This window comes from Hirundo rustica, chromosome 6 (genome assembly GCF_015227805.2).
Source record: "Hirundo rustica isolate bHirRus1 chromosome 6, bHirRus1.pri.v3, whole genome shotgun sequence".
In the NCBI taxonomy this organism is placed as follows: Eukaryota; Metazoa; Chordata; class Aves; order Passeriformes; family Hirundinidae; genus Hirundo; species Hirundo rustica.
In genome coordinates, this window is record NC_053455.1 from 48,647,538 (window position 1) to 48,665,532 (window position 17,995).

General features: G+C 48.3%; 1 protein-coding gene across 5 annotated transcripts in view; it reads left to right on the forward strand.

Annotated features, from left to right (window-relative positions):
• SLC22A18 (solute carrier family 22 member 18) overlaps positions 1-17,749 on the forward strand; it is a 60,321-nt gene extending 42,572 nt beyond the window's left edge. For 4 of the 5 annotated variants that reach the window (XM_040067436.1, XM_040067438.1, XM_040067433.2 and 1 more), the window contains 3 exons: positions 8,504-8,605; positions 12,359-12,479; positions 17,516-17,749. In XM_040067436.1, coding sequence (XP_039923370.1) covers positions 8,504-8,605; positions 12,359-12,479; positions 17,516-17,703 — 411 coding nt within the window. In that variant the 3' untranslated portion in view covers positions 17,704-17,749. The remainder of the gene's footprint in view (positions 1-8,503; positions 8,606-12,358; positions 12,480-17,515) is intronic. The other variant, XM_058421022.1, reaches the window with a different exon arrangement.
• Positions 17,750-17,995: the final 246 nt, after the last annotated feature.

Below are 17,995 nucleotides of genomic sequence, written 5' to 3' on the forward strand. Positions count from 1 at the left end.
GGTGCAGGTTAGTTGATTTACATTTATATAGTAGCACCCTGCACACTCAGGAAAGCAGACAATCTTACTGGTGTTTTCACTGAAGATCCCTCAGTGTAGAAGAACTTGTTTCTTCTGCATGGAAACAAGCACAACAAGCTTGTTATTCCCAAAAGAGGGGAAAAAAAAAAAAAAAAAAAGGGCACAGAAAGGTGGGTGGTGGAACATGGTTAGGAGACTGTCAAAATGGGTAAAAGGGAAAAGTCAGCTGAATTAAGCAGTAGCAGAATCAAAAATGTGCTATGTTGTGTTATAGCAGAGTGTTCCTTTTGGAGGAAGAGGCTTAATGATTTTGCAGAAAGACCAGCAGATGGTTATAACCAAGCCCCAAGGTAGGAATGCAAGTTTAGCAATAACCTGAAGTGGAGTGGTCTTGTTATTAAATCCTCTTCATTTCCTAGGCATTGCCACAGAGTTCGTGTGGGATCTGGAGAAGCTTCTCATTTGGGGAATGGCAGCTTCAGTTCCTTCCTTTGTGATTTGGATTTGGCATGGTGTTGCCCATCACTTGGGCTCTGGTCTCACCAAATCTGGGCATCCTGGCAGCTGACAGGCATGACTGTATAGCAGCTGAATTCTGCAGAGTAAACTGGCTGGAGCTGAGATGGTGCCTTTTCCATGTTCCTCCTGTGAGGGTGGCTTTGGACTAGCTGTTTCCTGGCCCTGTGAACATCTCCAAACAGCTGAATGCAGTCCCATTCAGCCTCTTTGGAAAGAAGACAACTTTGCCTGTCCACAGTAGGGAAACAGCGTGAAAAGTGGGGTGATCAGCAGCTGCTTTCCAAAGCAAGCTTCTTACCCAAATTCCACTGCTTTTGGATGCTTTCCCTATGCTAGCCTTGCATGCTGCCTCCTAGACCAGGATCTGCAGGAATCACTCAGGCTTTAGAGGGGCCAAGGCACTGTCCCATATCTTCTTCCCCGTTTGAATGCAGAAGGACTCCCCACAGCTGGGCTTTTAACTTCGGACATACCATTTAAGCCCCTGTGACATATGCAGAAATAATATCTGGAGTTGCAGCACGGCTGTGGTGTGCTTGTTTGGAGTTGGGTAACATGGGCAGCAATACTCTTCTAAGGAGTGGCTCTCTGTTGCTAGATGGAGCCTGGACACTGCTGCTAGGTCCAGGATATCTGTGTTGAGGACACTGCTGTTATGTCTGGAATATCTGCCTGCCTTCCCCGCCATTGTTCCCCAGGTTAGTTTGGTTGAAACTGCTGTAGATAAGGTTACCTCCCCTGCCATGCTGGGGCACCCCACACAGAGACACAGCCCTGGAAGATAATGGGAACTACAGCATCCACTCTGCTTCCTAATGGATGATCAGATGCCAGTGCTAACCAGGGACCTGACCCATCCCAGAGTCACAGAGTTTCATTCCACAGAGGCCAGTCATTCCTATTGCCACAATCTAACCCAGCAGGGCCCTGCAGGCTCAGGTGCAGCATCTACTTTGCTAGGGAGTCTTTGTCTTGGGACATTTGACACAGAAACTGGCTTTTATCAGCCAGGCAGCTTTCTTTCATACATCCATGCAGTTTCTATCCATATTGCTATGCCTATTCTACAGTGCATGGCTCTGGACATCAGAAATATAGGAGTGAATTGGTCATAGGGTAGAAACTTTTCTTCATGTTGGTGCATTGAAGTTCGTTGTCAGAACATCAAAATGCAAAGAGGAAAAAACACTCTATATTTTAAAAAAATCCCAGGATACCTGATTCTTGGTGAAAGAAAAGCCATCTCACCTGAGAGCTTGCAAAGCACTGCTTTTTGCTTTGTCATTTCTTCTTTCCACTTTATCAGTGGCAGTTCCAAACTCTGCTCTGGTTTATGCAGGGCAAGATCCTCAACTGGACTGAATTAAACTCTCCCTCTCTGGCTTTTAAATTATTTTAAAACATTAGAATTCATGTCTTTACTTTCAGGTATCTGTCTAGAACCACCCAAAGATATCTCTTGCAGGTGGTATCTGGGGTAATGTTTTATGGCTGCTTTCTGCTTGGGTTGCTCTAGCAGGCAGGGAATAGTAGTGTGCTGGCTCTGTCCTGCTGAGCCCCAGAGCTGCTTGTGTTGCCTAAACTGGCATCTCAGATGCATTTGTTTCTGCTCTACAGTGAATTGATACTGCTGAGATACAAATGCAGATTAAGGTGCAAGTGAATTCCACCAATCTGGATAGGCAAATGATGATTAATATCTGCTGACTGGCTTCCCCACTTCACTGAGTAAATGACAGCTTTATTCATAAGGAATATAATGCAATTTTCAGTGAATTTAATCAACCAGATACTTAGCTTTGATTTTTTTTATTCTTTAGTTTGTCCTTCTGTAAATCATTGTGAGAGGATTTCCCCGTCCTCTTGGACTTGCCCTGAGCCCTCCTGTTAGAGGAAACCTGTCTCCCATGTTTGCATCTCCTCCTGAACTTGAAAAAGACAGTATTTAAGGACTTTTATAGCTGGAAGGGGACATCGAAGAAGTTAAGGGAGAAATTATTTCTTTGTGTTACTGTAGTTTCTATTTTTAAAATTAAATATTCTCAAAACTTACATATTCCCCTTACAGAGGGCAATGTTGCAGCTCCCTTTCCCAGCCTAATCAGCAATCCCAGGATGACTCAAATAGTGTTGGTGTCTTCCTGCCTTCCTCTCCCACCCCAAGGATATTATGCTCCAATTGCTTAATCTAGTTTTTCAGCTTCCCAACCTCATTTGACCTGCTGTGGTGAGAAGTGGTCAATGCACTGTAAGAATCTGTTTCTCCTCATTCCTCTCATTCAAGTCAGCTGCAGAGTACCTAGAGAGGAGATTTTGAGAGGCTTTGAGTCAGTCCACCTAATTTTAAGTAGGCAATTCAAGTTCTTTGTCAAGTTCTTTGTCATTGCTATCTCAAAGAGCTCTTTGCATGTGGGGAATCAGTACAGAAACACAGACCCTGCAGGAGGTGAGGTGTTTACCCTCTTTGCAGATGGAGGATGTTTGTTTAGCCACACCACTAATCCAGGCATCACTTGAGGGATCCCATCCAGAGCTCTTCAGCCTCACTTCAGCCTGTGGTGAGCATCACCTAACAGCAGGGGATACAGCAGGGAGACTGTGGGGCAGGTTGAAGTGCAGTGAGGGTGGGAAGGGAGCTCCTGTCTGGGTCAGGACACAGCCAGGAAAGGTCAGAAAAGGGGCTGTGGGAAGGCAGTGAGACAGCATTGAGACAAAGAACTGATGAGGAAACAGTTGTAGCTTAGAAAATGGGATATGACCGAGGCTGGAATGGACTGTTGGGGAAATGAAAATAGCACATGGGGGTAATTCAAGCAATCCAGGTCTCCGCAGTGGTTCTTGAAGCACCCTGAAAGTGTGGGGCTGTCTGGTGAGCTGGGGCTGTACCAGGTGAGGAGAAGTCATGTGGGAGATAATGAATTGAGGAGAGGAAGGCAGACAGCAGGAGGGCTGCCTCTGCACCAGGCAGCCTTACTGCAGAGATTCCCTTGCTCATGATGTGCTTGATGTGCTTGAAGCATCTTTATCTGATCATTGGTAGGCCTCCAGGCACCAGTTATGAGAGCCCATCAGGGACGCAATCCCACTGTCCTCCAGGGCTGGGCTGCCAGAGCCCTCTCATCTGAGAAGCCATAGGAATGAAATTTCCCTCATAGTGAATGCCTGGCAGTGTGAAATGCCATTCAGTCTCTCTCTCTCGAATATTAATTTCATAATTGTTTAAAATAATTTAATTTTGGGTAATGGGCAGAAATGAGCCCAGACTCCTTTTTTTTTTTTTTTTTTTTTTTTTTTTTTTTTTTTTTTTTTGAGTTAGAGTTCGAGTTTGCAAGTGTGATAGGATGGAAACCTTCCAGGTGCAGTATGTGGCTTGGAAAAAGCTGCTGGAGGATTAAGCAACTGAAATACCTGGAGTCCCTGGCTGATATCTCAAGTCACATCTGATGCTTAGATTTCAAACCACGGGAGGGGGTGGGGGAAACTTTCCTTTAAGAACTTTTTCTCAAAAAAAAAAAAACCCAAAGCAAAATGCTCCAAACAAAACTCTGGGTGGGACAAAGGGGTAGATACTTATAACCCTGAGGGTCAAGAAATCATAAGACATCTGTTCTATTTATTGCATTTAAAATTGTATTGTTATACAAACTCCACCTCTAGCTGTGCAGCTTCTGGAGGGACAAGTTGGTACAGAGTGATCCTGAAAAGATGAGAGAGATTCCTGGAGGAGAGATTTACATTGTGTATCATCCTATCACCAGTCTGTCCCTCTTGCTTTTTTTTTTTTTTTTTTTTTTTTTTTTTTCCCTGCACAACAAAAGAGATGATTAAAGAGCCAGGGATTTAATTATAGCCAGGTATGCCTAGGGGGAAAACCCATTTTGTGAAAGGACCACGAAACAACAAACAGAAAGTTCTCCAGTTTCCTCGCTTTGAAGGATTTATATCTGCGGAGAGGGGTGGGTTGGAGGGGGAAAGAAAGCGATTAGGCTGGAGTTTGCAAAACACACCATCCTCTTCCCCTGTTTGGCAAAGTGCTGCCTTCAGCAGTTTGGTCTACACCATCAGCCCTCCTTATAGTCCCACCGCCCCCCAGCTGCTCCACAAGGCCTGAACTGCTCAAGCGATTTCAGGCATCACTGTGTCAGTAAAACAGCTGCCTTTCCCCCTAGCCAGGGCTTTGCACCATGTTCAGCCTGCGCAGAAGAGCCCCAGCAGGGGTTTGTGCTGACCCCCGTCTCTGCCCCAGCAGGTCCCTCCCCAGCCGGCGCTCGCCTGGGAACTGCCAGCCGGCACAATTTCAAAGGCGAGATACGGGTCCAGGGCGTGGGAGGCTGCTTCTGATGTGAATCTTGCTATCTGTGCTGGAGATGGGGCCCTGCATCTTCTCTGCGGGGCTGTACCAGCTTATCTGGCCTGCTGTGTCTGCCTTTCCGACCTTCTCACAGCTTTTCATTTCCAAGCTGTCGGGTGAAAGGGAACTTATTTTGTTGCTGGGGTCTGTCAAGCTTTCAGTCGGTGCTGATGGAAGAATCTTTAGCAACAGCCCCACGTCCTCTGAGTGTAGAGGACCCCCTGAGCATCATGCCAGCATCATAACTCCTCTAACCTCCACAGGTGAGGTCAGCTTCTTGCAGGTGCCAGTCAGCTCGGCAGAGGCTCCATGCAGCAAGGCTGGCACTTCAAAAGTCTTCCAAAAACTGGTACCTTGGACTTTCAAATACAAGCAATCTTTTCCATCCTGCAAGGGGCCCCCGAAATTTTAGAGGTTAACAGTCAAATGGGTAATTGGCCTGTCCAGGCAATTGGGAGCAGCTGTTTTCCCAGAAACGAAATGCAGTGATAGAGGCAAGGGAATATTGTTCCGTGTGATTTGCTGGACTAGTGTAACAAATCCCCAGCTTGGTGAATCCAGAAAATGATGAACAGAGATTTGGCTGTTCTTATGCATTTAGTGGGAGACTTATTTGCCTTTAAAGAAGGAGAGGGGGGAGGAAAAAAGATCAGTTGGTTTTTCCTGTGACATATGTACACAGCCACAGGCAGTGCCTGTTATTTCACTTGCAAACAATTTCCTCTCTCTTTTGTTTATTGATGGCAGAAGGCATTCCAGCCAGGTACACTGGCTCTTCCCCGACTTCAAAGGAGGTCAGGTTACAAAGGCAAGCACCATCCAAGAAAAATGAAATGCAGGAGGGTAAGGCCCATCAAAGTTGATTTTCAAGGGGAGTTTATGTGCAAGGAAAAAGCCCAGAACACTCCAGTAAAGAATAAAAATAAGGATAAATTCCATTTATCAGCTACCAGAACTTGTCCATGTGAGTGGTGAAGGCCAAGTCACCTGGGATGTCCCCACTACCTCCTGGCAGCACATGTCCAAAATCTTATATGGGAGAGTGCTCATGAACAACCTTTCAGCTTCCCAGATGTGCCTGCGCAGGTGGGTGCTGCTCATGCCAGCCCAGGATCTCTGCGCTCAGGGAAAATTGCAGACTGGAAGTAATGGGCTTTCAGGTCTACATTCAGACTGGAAAGTGAGGTCAGAGTTACTGGTGACTGGAAATATTATCTAGCGCCCAAATCAAGGCTTTGTGTCCAAAATCAGGATGATTTGATCATCCCAGGCTTTGCCTGCCTGGGACTAATGGCTGGATCAGCAGTGCCCGTGCTGGGGAGCAGGGCAGGCAGCACAGATAGCCCATGGGGGACTGCCATCTGTGCAACCTAAGGATTGCTGCCCTGCCCCAAGGGGAAAGCAGGTGACTTGGGCTCAGTCTTGCAGTTGGAAATAGTCCCCTTGCCAAGCTGGTTGATTCAGCAGTGATGTTTTACCTTGTGCTTTTATTGCCACAGCCCAGGTGGTGGGAAAGCCCACAGGGAATGCCGGCATTGGCATGAGGACCATCCCTCTGCTCTGCTGACTCTGAGGACAGCTCATTCTGCACATCTCCAGGTGCTGCCTGCTCAGGGCCTGTCTCTGCTGCAGTGGTGCTTGCTGCCTTCACTCAGGGGCTTGTGTGCAGTGATGGCAACATTTTTGGGAACGCCACTCCCATGGCCATCAGACCAGGGACGTTGCTGATGGTATACCCTAATGACTCAAGGAAGGGCAGGGACTGGGCTGTGCCTGCACGGTGCATCCCAGTAAAATATGCCATTCAAGTCTGGGCAAATTGGGAAATGTTTCCTCCAATGGCTCAGCAGAGCTGAACTGGGGTTTTGGTGATGCCACCCTTGAGTGAATCCATGCCCTGTGACAAGGTGCAGCCTCCATCCCATGTGACTCAGCACAGCCCCAGCTGTAGGAGGGACTGGGAAGTTGCAAAAAGTTAATGACGATTCTCCCTTTCTGGAGCACTCAGCTTAATGGAGCGTCACTCAGTGGCTTCCCCACCCACCCCTGGAGTAGGAGCTGCTGGAGCTGGTATCAGCCTCCTCTCATGGCAGGCCTTTTGGTCAGCATGACTCAGGTCACCCCAGGCATTGTCCGAGCCTCGTGCCACAGCAGGACCCCCAGTGTCCTGGAGGCCGCCTGACAGGTGACATGACCCAGGGAGGACATGCAGAGCCTGTGCCAGTGTCACAAGGCAGCTGGGCACACATGAGCCAAGGTCTCCAGCTCTGGCCAAAGGCAGGGACAATGACAAAAAGGAGGCAGGAGCCAGAATGTCTTCTTGGTGTCATGTCCCATCATGTCAAAAATCCTTTGTGCTCTGAAGCAAAGTGAAGGGTTGAATTTTGGTGGTTTTCCATTCAGTGGTATGCTGTTGGATATATATTACTTTTGTAGCTATTGTTCTTTATGTCAACTTCATTTTCACTCTATTGCTATTTGACTCTTTTTTTTTTTTTTTTTTAAATTTGACTGGTTATTATAGATTAACATTTCCTTTCTGTTTAATAACTTACTTTCTCATTTATTTTCCACTCATTTCCTTTCACCTGACTTTGGGTTTCTGCCTCAGGACTAACACAGCAAGGCTGAGTGTAGTGTAGTGTCATTCCTGGTCCAAGCAGACCATTGACGTTTTCTCCAGGATGGACTACCACAGAAACAAAGCCCACCAAAGACACAAAACAAAGCATTTTGAACTAGAGCTCTTTTTTCAAGTCAGAAGGGTTTTTATTTGGATCAAACAAATTTTATTTGGATCCCTTTCAAGGCCAGGAAAACTCAGTAGTTTCCTATCTGTCTCACCTGTATTGCAGTCAGTCAGGCTTTTTATCATGATCTCTTCCAGCCTCTCTCCTCCCATGTCCACTTGGGCCAGGATCACATGAAGTATGGGATATGCTGAACAGATAAATAAAAGAAGGAATTCTTGCTCTGCTAAGTGCTGGAAAAGTTACATAATTTCTGGGATTTAAATATTTTGCTCTTCCTTCCCTCCCCCCCAGTTTTGGTTTAAAATCTGTAGAACCAGTTCCCCATCCTTTACATCTGTGTCTCCTGCTGGGACTGGATATTAGCATCTCCGTCATACTTGTTTCCTGCCTAAAAATTATGAACCACCCAATTTGTATACTTATAGTTTAAAATAATGGCAAGAGAAGGTACAGACATTTTCCTCCTCTGCTTAAAGTGTACACTTTTCCTTTGGGGAGGATGTGCCAAGAATGAAGACCGTAGTATTAACTGTATTTCATAAACACACCTCAAGTTGTATCTGCAAGTGTTTTTAGGAAGTTTCAGTCACTGCTGCTGAGTAGGGAGTGATGGTAAACTCAGGCATATACCCTGAGTAAAACTCCCAGCTGATGGGATGGATCTCTCCCTAGAAGGCAAAACACTTGAAATAATGGATCACACCTTGCAGCCATTTACTGTGGCAGTGAGGTCCTTTTCTGTCAAAGAAACCCGGATGGAAGAACCTGTTTGCTTGAAGAAAGTAGCAATTTTCTTTTGAGTTTGTTTAAATTATGATATTCTATTCGGCTTAATGGTGCTTATGTGTTTCTTTGCCAGGTTGTCCAGGGTTTGGTGGTTGGGAGACTTTCTAGTCACTGCACAGAGATGACCCTGCTCAGACTCAGCGTCTTTGTCTTTGCCGGTGTGGGCCTAGGCATGGTAAGGCGGGTGGGAAATCACCCTTGATGTCTTTAATAACATCACAAGCAGTGACACAAAGGTCTGTGAGACCTGGCTGGGAGCTCTACCCCTGGAAATGCCACCTCTGGCTCTCTAAGGTGGTCTTCAGGGCAGGGAAAACCAGCTCCCTTGGGCCTCTGCGCAAACAGAGCTGCGCTCAACGTCAGCATCACGCCAAACCATGATAAAGAGCCGTGTGAGTAATAGTTAGAGGGATTAAAAAATATATTAATCTTGCACAGAAACTCACTAAGTCCCTTCTGAGTCACCGGATTTGCACAGAAATCCTGGCCTGGTCTTGTCAGCAACTGCATTTCCTGGACTACCCAGAAAGTAAATGAAGATTACGGTGGGGGAAAAATCATTGCAGTGAGACAGAAAAGGTTGTGCACTCTCCTTCTGGTGCTTTATTTTTGTCTAATCCCCCAACATGAGAGTATCTGAGGAAGGAGGTAGCAAGGCAGTAATTTTGTTCCTCCATTTTGGGATAAGTGATGTTAGCTGTTGCTGGTGGTGTCCGCATGGGCGATGGTTGATGCCAATCTCAAACAGTAATTGGAAAACTGAGTGGATGTAGGTAGCTCTGCTGGGAACTGTGTTTGCTCAGATAAGCCACGTTCAGGGCACTAACAGCTCTGTCCGGGCCATGGGGATGGAGGAAAGGTGCTCACAGTCCCTATCAGTGCAGTGGGCCCAAAGGACAATTGAGCTGCATTCGCCTTTCAACATTCCCTGCAGGATTTGGCCTTGAGCCTTGCTGCCAGGATGCTGGTGCTCCCACTGCTGCAGGGAGGATGAGTGCCATTCTCACAGCCGTACCGTAGCTGTGGGGAAGTCAGGGCCAAGTCCTGGAGGGTGCTGAGGTTTGTGGTTCCCAGCTGCATGAATGACAATGAGGCACCTACACACCTTAGCTAATCTGAGGCTAAATCGTGTCTGAGATGAGCCTGTGAATGGGGAATGGGCGCAGACCAAGGGTTGGCTCTGCAGATGGAGCGTGGTCCCTCTCCCCGGGGTTTTTGAGGCACCTGGGGACTCTGTCAGGTGTGGAATGCTCTCTTCCAATTGGTGTCATGCTCTTTTGTCTGAAATCATTATGCCCCCTTAACATGGGACATCTGCACAGAGCTTGAAGCTCCTGAGTCTGGCCTGGGAAGGACTTTGAAGGTCTCACCACTGTTTATCGATCATGGGTGGGAGCAATTAGGTGGGACCAAGGTGGACCTGGCCCATCTGGAGAGATGAGCATCCCCAGCCAGGTGCAGGGCAGGTGCTGCTGGGACTGAATTCCTGTGCTGAAACCCAGTCTCATGGGAATCAGGCAGAGAGGCAACATGAATTATATGGCTTTTGTGCACTGAGGTGTCACTGACCTCCAGGGAAGGCTGGAGTCAGCTGGAGTCAGCTGGAGGTAGCAGAGAAAGCCTCAATGGCAGTAGAGGCACACATGGGGTAGCACAGATGTCCCAGTGCAGGAAGGCTCACACTGGCTGCACAGGGAGGAGAACTAGGAACCAGGAAGGGAAATCATCTTAAAGTTGATAATTATGCCAAGCCCAGAGGGCTGTGGACATCCTGACAGCACGGGCCTGGGGACAACGGTCAGCAGTGACTTCCCATGAGAACTATTCATAGGCAAATGCAGCTGCAGTCCTCTTTGCTGGGACGCCTTGTTACAAAGTGCTCTGTCCAAGTGGCTGCCAAGAAAACTTCCGCTTCTGGGGTGGCTTTCTGTCTCAGTGGGGATGAGTGCTGTTACAGCAGCAGCCTCGAGTGCAGAAGTTACTGGTGAAGCTTTTAATGCTTCGCAGCTGCTGATGGAGGAGCGTCCCACCTGCTGTGCCCTTGCAGCATGTGGCCTCCAAACGCAGCAGTTCCCCTTCCCAAAGGGTGGAAGTGAGGAGAAAGGCTAGATGTTAATAAAAGACAGCCCAGAACCCATCCTGATATCACAGGGAGGGGAGGTGGGCTGAAGCCTTTTTGGAAGGCTAGCACAAGCTGCAGCTGGGAAGAGGCTGCAGGATGATCCCAGCAACAGGTAGCTGGAGCAAGGAAGGGGTGGGCTGGGAGCTCGGCAATAACACCTGGATAAGGAGAGGAGGGAAGAACCAGTGTCTGATCTGCAGATGTGAGCTGGGATAGCGTGGGCAGGGCTGTAGGAGGCTTGGCAGTTGCAATGGGGAAGTTCTTCCCTTTGTATGAAGGCATGGCTGTGCCTCATCCTGCCTCACTGCCTGCATTTCCCAGGCATTTGTTTTTTGAGTTGTCTGCTGAGGCTCCTGATTCTGCCTCCTCTCACCTAAAAAATGCTTTCAGATCTGCTCACCTCAAAAAAACTACTCACCACCCAGCAGCTGAGGAGTAGCAAAGATGGGGCTCTGCCAGGCTTGCTTCTCCCTCAGCCCCAGGAAAGTGAGGAGCCATTTCCCCTTGTTTTATAGGAAACACAGATATGCCTCTGCTCTTTTCTGCTCTCTTGTTCCAGCCCATGAGGGAGGCTGTACAAAGCACGAGGGATTAAAACTGATTTTTTTTTTCTAGGAGCTCCACAATGTTGTCCTGCAATGACACTTGCCCTAGCAAGGAATTACTCCCCTTCCTTTTGTTTATGTACCAAATACCTGTTCCTCTGTCTTTGTTCTCTGGTTCCTTAATCAGAAGTGCCTAGATCTTAAGCAAAACCTAGGCAAAGAGCCCCTTTGAGGAGAAAAACCTGGCTGTTTGTGACTCTAGAGGGGAACTAGGAATAAACCTCAACATTTCCAAGTCATTAGTGAGCAATGTCCCTGGGCTCCTCCATCTTCTGTAGCCGAGAGGCAGGGACCAGATCTTAGGACAGAGAACTCCAGAGAATGAAACTTCTGGCTAAACCAGTGACAGAAATATTCTCCAGCCACAATAACACACCTTGAGACATGGGTTAGGGCAGGAGACTTGGAATAAAGGGGGAATTTCCTTTCCATGCCCCAGAGAAATCCATTCATTTGACCAGCAGGGCTTGTGAATGAGCTGGAAGCTGCTCCAGCCCTACAGTTTAGGGAGCCTCACCGCTTTTGTTTCAGCATTAAACAGCTGGAGGGATGTCTCCGCTAAGAATATGTGCAATAACAAAATCATTACTCTCCCTAATTATGCTCGCTAATGTGCACTCACGGCCAGAGAACATATTCCAGATTATTGAATTTGGTGAATTTATTAGCAGGGAAGCAGCAGAACAGGATTAGAAATCCCAAAGGTACGGTGTTACATAATGCACCATGCTCATTTATTTTGACAGGCTCGATTTAATTTTAATTATTTATGATAATGAACCAAAAAGCCTTCTCTAGGCTGTTTTGTATAAGTAATGGAAGCTTCCTGAAGTACACCACATACATCTGCTGTTCAACATTTCCTCGGGAGTTGGACAGAAAACAGAAGACAGGGGGAAGGGTGCAGGGACGTCACTAATTCCCAGATGCTAAAAATACCCACAGCAGTGCTGGGGAAACGTGCTGCCAGATTGTAGGGTATCGTTTGCCCTGCATGCTTGGAATAACTCACTGCAGACAAATGGCAGGCTGTGAAAGACCCCACAGTGGCCAAAGCCACACCACCACGTACCATTTGTGGCTCCCACCATTTCCCTAAGTCATGGCTTTGACTTGTGATTTTCTTTCAGGTTGTTTCTTGACACAAAGTCACTGTTTGTGCTCTTTAATGACCTGTGGTCTGTCATGTCCTGTCCCTTAGGCCCTGATGAGGACCGTGTGGCACTACTGCATCATTGCAGTGCCGCTGGTGTTTGCCTTCAGCATGCTGGCCACCATCACCGACAGCATCCTCACCAAGGCTGTGCCCTCCTCCGACACTGGTAAGACTCATAAGAGAAGGCCAGACTGATATTTTCTCAGTTTTGAGTCCATTGGGCACTTCCCAGCTCCCACCACAACTATGGAGCACTGGGGCATCAGGAGCACTGGATGAATGGGACTGGTGGGGCTAACACAGGATGGATTTGAGCAGCCGTGAGCAAGCATCCCATGACCCAGTGCTCCCAGTCCTGTGCTGCCTGCTGGCATCCATAGTGGTGGGCACAGAAAGGGAAGGCTTTCTCAAACTCTCTTTTCCACGGTAAGCCAAGGTATGCTTTAAAAAACCAAAAAGTGCTGCTCTTCCACTGTGACAGTGTCAGAGAGGGCTGCTTGTTCACACCGTTTAACTTAGGGTATCTCAGGAGGGGATTCTGGATTACTCCTTGCAAACATGCTTTGCCTGATACAATAATTGCCCTTCTCTCTGTTTTGCCCTTGTTTCAGTCAGAGTTCCTGTATTTCTCTGTGCACGACAGCAGTGGTAGACACTTAAATCTTTATACCTGGGGCTTTAATTCTGTTGCGGAAGGAAATATGCCTACATTGTTGTCATGGGAGCCTGGCTGAGTTTGTGCGGGGATGGAGCTGGTTTAACCCGGTTTGATGTCTTTTGCTCAAGCGCTTTCAGGGTTTGCTCCCAGAGCAGACACCCAAGAGTATCTCTGCTTTAGCTGAGGCTTTCTGGGATGCCAGTCTGCACCCTTCATCTTCCCTAGCAGCTGTCTGAGCAGATACCTCTGTGCAGACCCTACCAAGAATGGGAACTGTAGTGTGCACAGACCATTAGTGAAGTTTGTAAAGCACTTTTGAGATGCTTCTGGGTGAAGAGCTTTTGTGAAAATCACTTCAGTAGTTTATTTGTAGAGCTGACCCACTACATCTCCTACAAATGCCGGGAGCGTGTGATTTTCAAGTGGTTTATTTCCACCTGTGAGGACCATTTATCCCCAGACTTCACCTCCCTGGGAAGAGTCTCAGCCCTTCTGCTCAGCCAGGAAGAAAATTTGCTGCTTCATGACTTGGAGCAATGTTCATGTGAGAGAGAGCCGCGGGGAGGAAGGGCACCAAGCGGCTTTGGGACATACAACCAAGCTGGAATTCATCAAGGCTCTTCTCAAAGCGGTTTTGTGAGGAAAACCAGAGCAGTGCTTAGCTTTTGGAGCCCGGAGGCAAGCTTTGGCCAGAGAGAAAAATGGGTTTAGTTGCCTCACCCTGCTTCCTGTTTGCACATGTTGTTAGGCCAGCCTGTGCCTTGGCGGAATGGATGGTCTCCCCATGATGGAGCAGGGCTGCAGGGCAGGATGGAGGCAGTCTGCACAGCTGTGCAGATACTCGGGAGTAGGTCTCAGGTCATCAGGGGATGCCACGGGCTACTGAGGGTTCTCCCCTGCCTGTCCATCCTGGGCTGATGTCATACCAAGGGCTACTACAAACACAGAGTTACAGCTGGCTCAAAACTGGGCATGCCACACAGGGATGCTCTGGCACGGAGCATTCTGGCACTGGGGGGAAAACCATGTCTCTGCCACTCCTTCCTGGCCCTCACCTTTCAAACTGTGCTTTTTTTTTTTTTTTTGAGCAACTTTTCTGGGAGAAGAGGCACTAATGGTCCCACGCTTGTTTTGGATGTACCGGGCAGGGTCCGGGAGGAAGGTAGGAATGCCTGACACAGCAGTGCCAGCAGGCTGCCTTTCCACAGCAGCTGCAGCCGTGATGGCGTGGGTGTCTTGCAGAGAAATGCAGCCATTAAAATGCCTGTTATCCATCCCTGGCCGTGGGTGGCACCCCGCACAGGCTGCTCCACCCAGACAGCAGCCTAAAGGCTGCTCCTTCCCCTGCGAACCCAAGACCAGCTCTGAAAAGAGAGGGGGTTTGGTGGCACGTGAGAACCCCTTCCTAAGAGCATGGAAATACGATTTTATGGAAAAGCTTTGCTGTCGCTGTGTTGAAAACCTTAGCACTTACTTGCAACAATTTTATATAATGCAAGGAAATCACAAACTGAGAATTTGCCTTTGGAAGCATCACTTTTGAGCCTTGCTGCTATCTTTTCCTGGTGTTTTTGGTCAGCTTCCAGCCTGAAGAACCCATGGTGTTTTTCCTTTGGGTCAGGAAAAGGCTCTCTGAAGGAGCTGGAATTTGGGCTGAGCTCAGGTATCCATCTCAGCACGGGGCTGGGATGGATGGGGCGTTGCAGGAGTGTAGCCTGTCCGCCCTGGCTACACATTGAGTCACCCATCCTTGCATTTTAAATAGGCATCTCAGAAAGGGAGCAGTGGGAGGCGGCACGGCACCATCCCTTGCACCCATAAGCCTGCTTTAGATCTGATCCAAGGTCACTTCCTTCCAAGGCTGATGAGTTTGGCGCTTGCTCTTTGCTTGCTCAAAAAAGCTCAGGCTTTGTGCAGAAGCAAAGGTAGCAGAAATTATTTAATTAGTTTCCCTTTATGTTTTTTCCCCCTTCTCTTCATCTTCAAAGGCAGGAAGAGAAAATTCAGCCCCATACGCACGCACGTGCTGCTCAGCTGAACGCGTGAGCTGGTGGGAGGGCAGCCCTGAGCCCAGGGGGACTTGCATTCATTCACACAAGCATTCCTTGTCAACCCTGGTCCTACCCCAAGAATGGAGATCTTGTTCCTGCACAGATCTGCCTCCCTCCGCCCCCAACCCCGTTCCGGAGGGAGGGAGGCAGGCAGGAAGCCCAACAGAGCCTCTGTGCGTAACGGGCCCATGTATCCTGATTTTATTTGTGCATCAGAACCTGAGGAGGAGAGTTTGCAGCCAGGCAGGGCTCAGGGCACTGAATCCCCCAGCTCTGCTTGAGCTTTGCGGGTTCAAAGGCAGCCACTGGCGACAGTGACCTAATGGTTAAACCCGATTGCCCCATGGGCGTGTGGCTGATCTGGGCCAGCACCATCATCTGAGCAAGGCAACAGGATGTGAGCTGGAAAGGAGTCACCTGCATTGGAGGGCCGCCAGCACCCAGCCCTGAAACCTGCAGGAGTAGAGGAGATCTGGGATGGGAGGAGAAGATGGGGTCCCAGCTGGCACAGGTCATACCAGGTATGGGAAAAAGGAATGGAAAAAAGCTGGAGAGGGAGAAAAAGAGGAGGAAAGGTGAAGAAGGTGGGATAGCTATGGCAAAGAAGGTGAGCATGTGCGTTGGCAGAGCTGTGGGATGCAATGCAGGAAATTTTCTGCTGATGCGGTGACTTGTCCCAGTTAAAGGTCTTGCCTTAAATGAAATCTATCACATGTGCAGCTTTGCCACAGAGCTACGGCCATGCTGCAGAGCGGAGATTTACAATGTCCCAAAGCCTGAGGGCGTCTGATACGAGGGATCTAATTTAAGCCCATTAAACAGAATTTATCTTTCTCAGCAACATGTTGGAGAAGTGGAGAGGGAGAGCCCAGCCTTTTAAGACGATGGATTTCTGCTCTAGGGGGAAAAAAAAAAAAAAAAAAAAAAAAAAGGAACGGGAAAAGGAAAGGGAAATGGAAAGGAAAGGAAAGGAGGGAAAAAGTGCCTCCTCAATCATAAGAGCCAGTTTGGCAATTGCACGTAGGATTTAGTTTAATTCAAATACCTAGAGGGGGAAAAAATAATTGCAAAACCTGCCCAGAGAGTTCGGTGGTTGTGGGATGGTTCCCATTGGCAAAGGGTCAAGGCAAGGTCCCACCCATCGCCTTTGTGTTCCCATGTGTGGGAGGAGCACTCGGCAGCGCTTCCCGGGAGATTTCCCTCTCCGCATGGTTACGCCCTTGGCCTGGGCTCACTGCACAAGTATTTTAAGCACGCTGATAAAAGCCGGGCAGTCACTGCCCAGCATTACACGAACACCTGGCTGCCTCTTCTGTCTCTGTGGGAGCTGGAGATCATTTCTCCGTGGCTGCCCACGTTAAATATCACACTCTTACTCCACTTCTTACATACAGGACAGCATTCTCCTCATCCTTACCGGGTGTGTGGTGACAACACCTCAGCATGTGTCTTAGTGGAAAACTGATGCCAGCAGCCCAAGTAATCATACTGATAGTGAAAAAAAAAATAATTTCAAACATCATTTCAGAGCTGGGCATCAATTTATTGAGTACACTGCCAGCTTGCTGTTCCTCACAGTGTTGGGGGCTAGTGATATTTTCTGCTCCTCTGAACATGACAGCTGTCCTAAACAAAGAGCACGTGGGGGGTGTGTGGGACAGCCTTGTGTCCCAGGGGATGTCCTGGCCATCTGTCTGCACGTGGAAAAAAACCTCGCTTTTGCCAAACTGGAGGTGCTTCCCCATCTGTTGGGTTCTTGTTAAGGATGCAAATGTAAGGGCTGCTGGAAGGGGAACCGGCCCAGCCAGGTGAAGGGCTCACATATCCATCCAAATGGATCCACTCTTTTTGCAAAGTTAAAGGGAGGTGGGGGAGTATCTCAAGGCGGTTCTGCCTTTATCTGTGGTTTTATTTATTTAATCTTAAAGACCTTGTTAGGCCTAGCCCTCTCACGCCTGCTAGAGGGCTGTTTCTCTGTTTCAGACTAGAGAATTAGTGGCACTAGTATCTTGGGTGGAGCAGGTCCCACTCAGGTAATTAGGAGATTGGAAGAATCTGTGTGATTTGCTAGGGAGGCTCAAACATGACCCTAGAAATTACCTCTCCAGCCCTAATCCCATACAGTAGTTACCAGCTCTGCCAGGTGTGATACTCAGCAGCACCTTTCTGGTGCCAAAGGCATCCCTGGACCCTGGTGATCAGTGGCCATGGTGAGCACCCACCTTGCCTTTTGGGCAGTGCTGTGATTGCCCACGCAGCTCAGGGAAGAGCTGAGCTAGCTCCCGGTGGAAACTGGTCGCCGTGCCTGCAGGAGTCCCTAACCAGAACAAACCCTAACCGGACCATTATAAATTAATGCAAGAAATTATTTGAAGTGACTTGCTACTACTGCGGCGGAGCAGCATCAGGGATGAAGGGGATTTTGTGTGTTCTTCTCTGCTTTTCCATGCCAGGACTTGCTCTCACCCTGTGTGTCTCTGTCATCTCTCCTAGGTGCCATGCTTGGGATTTGCGCCTCAGTGCAGCCCTTGACCCGGACGGTGGGTCCAACCATTGGTGGAATTTTATATAAACAATTTGGAATCTCCTCCTTTGGCTATTTACAGCTAATGGTCAATTTAGGTTTGTTTGTTTACCTCTTGAAGAGTAAAATCCCACTGGGAGAGATGAAAAGGCAATAAAACAGTTGCAAGAAAGTAACCCCCTTATTTTTTCCATAGAAATAAATTCTCGAGTTTTATTTTTGATTCCGTAAACCTAGAATAAAACCATTTGAACAATCCTTCCACTTTGTCAACATTTCTATCTAGAGTAAGGGACAGATCAGTTTGCAAAAATCTTAGAGCCACACTGGAGCAACTGGGGGCCTTTTCCACCCCACAGCAGCGGCTGTCATGGCAGACAACAGCCCCCAGCCCTCAGCTGTTGTCAGGCAGCATTCCTGCTTGGATTCACTGAAACTGAAGGGATTAG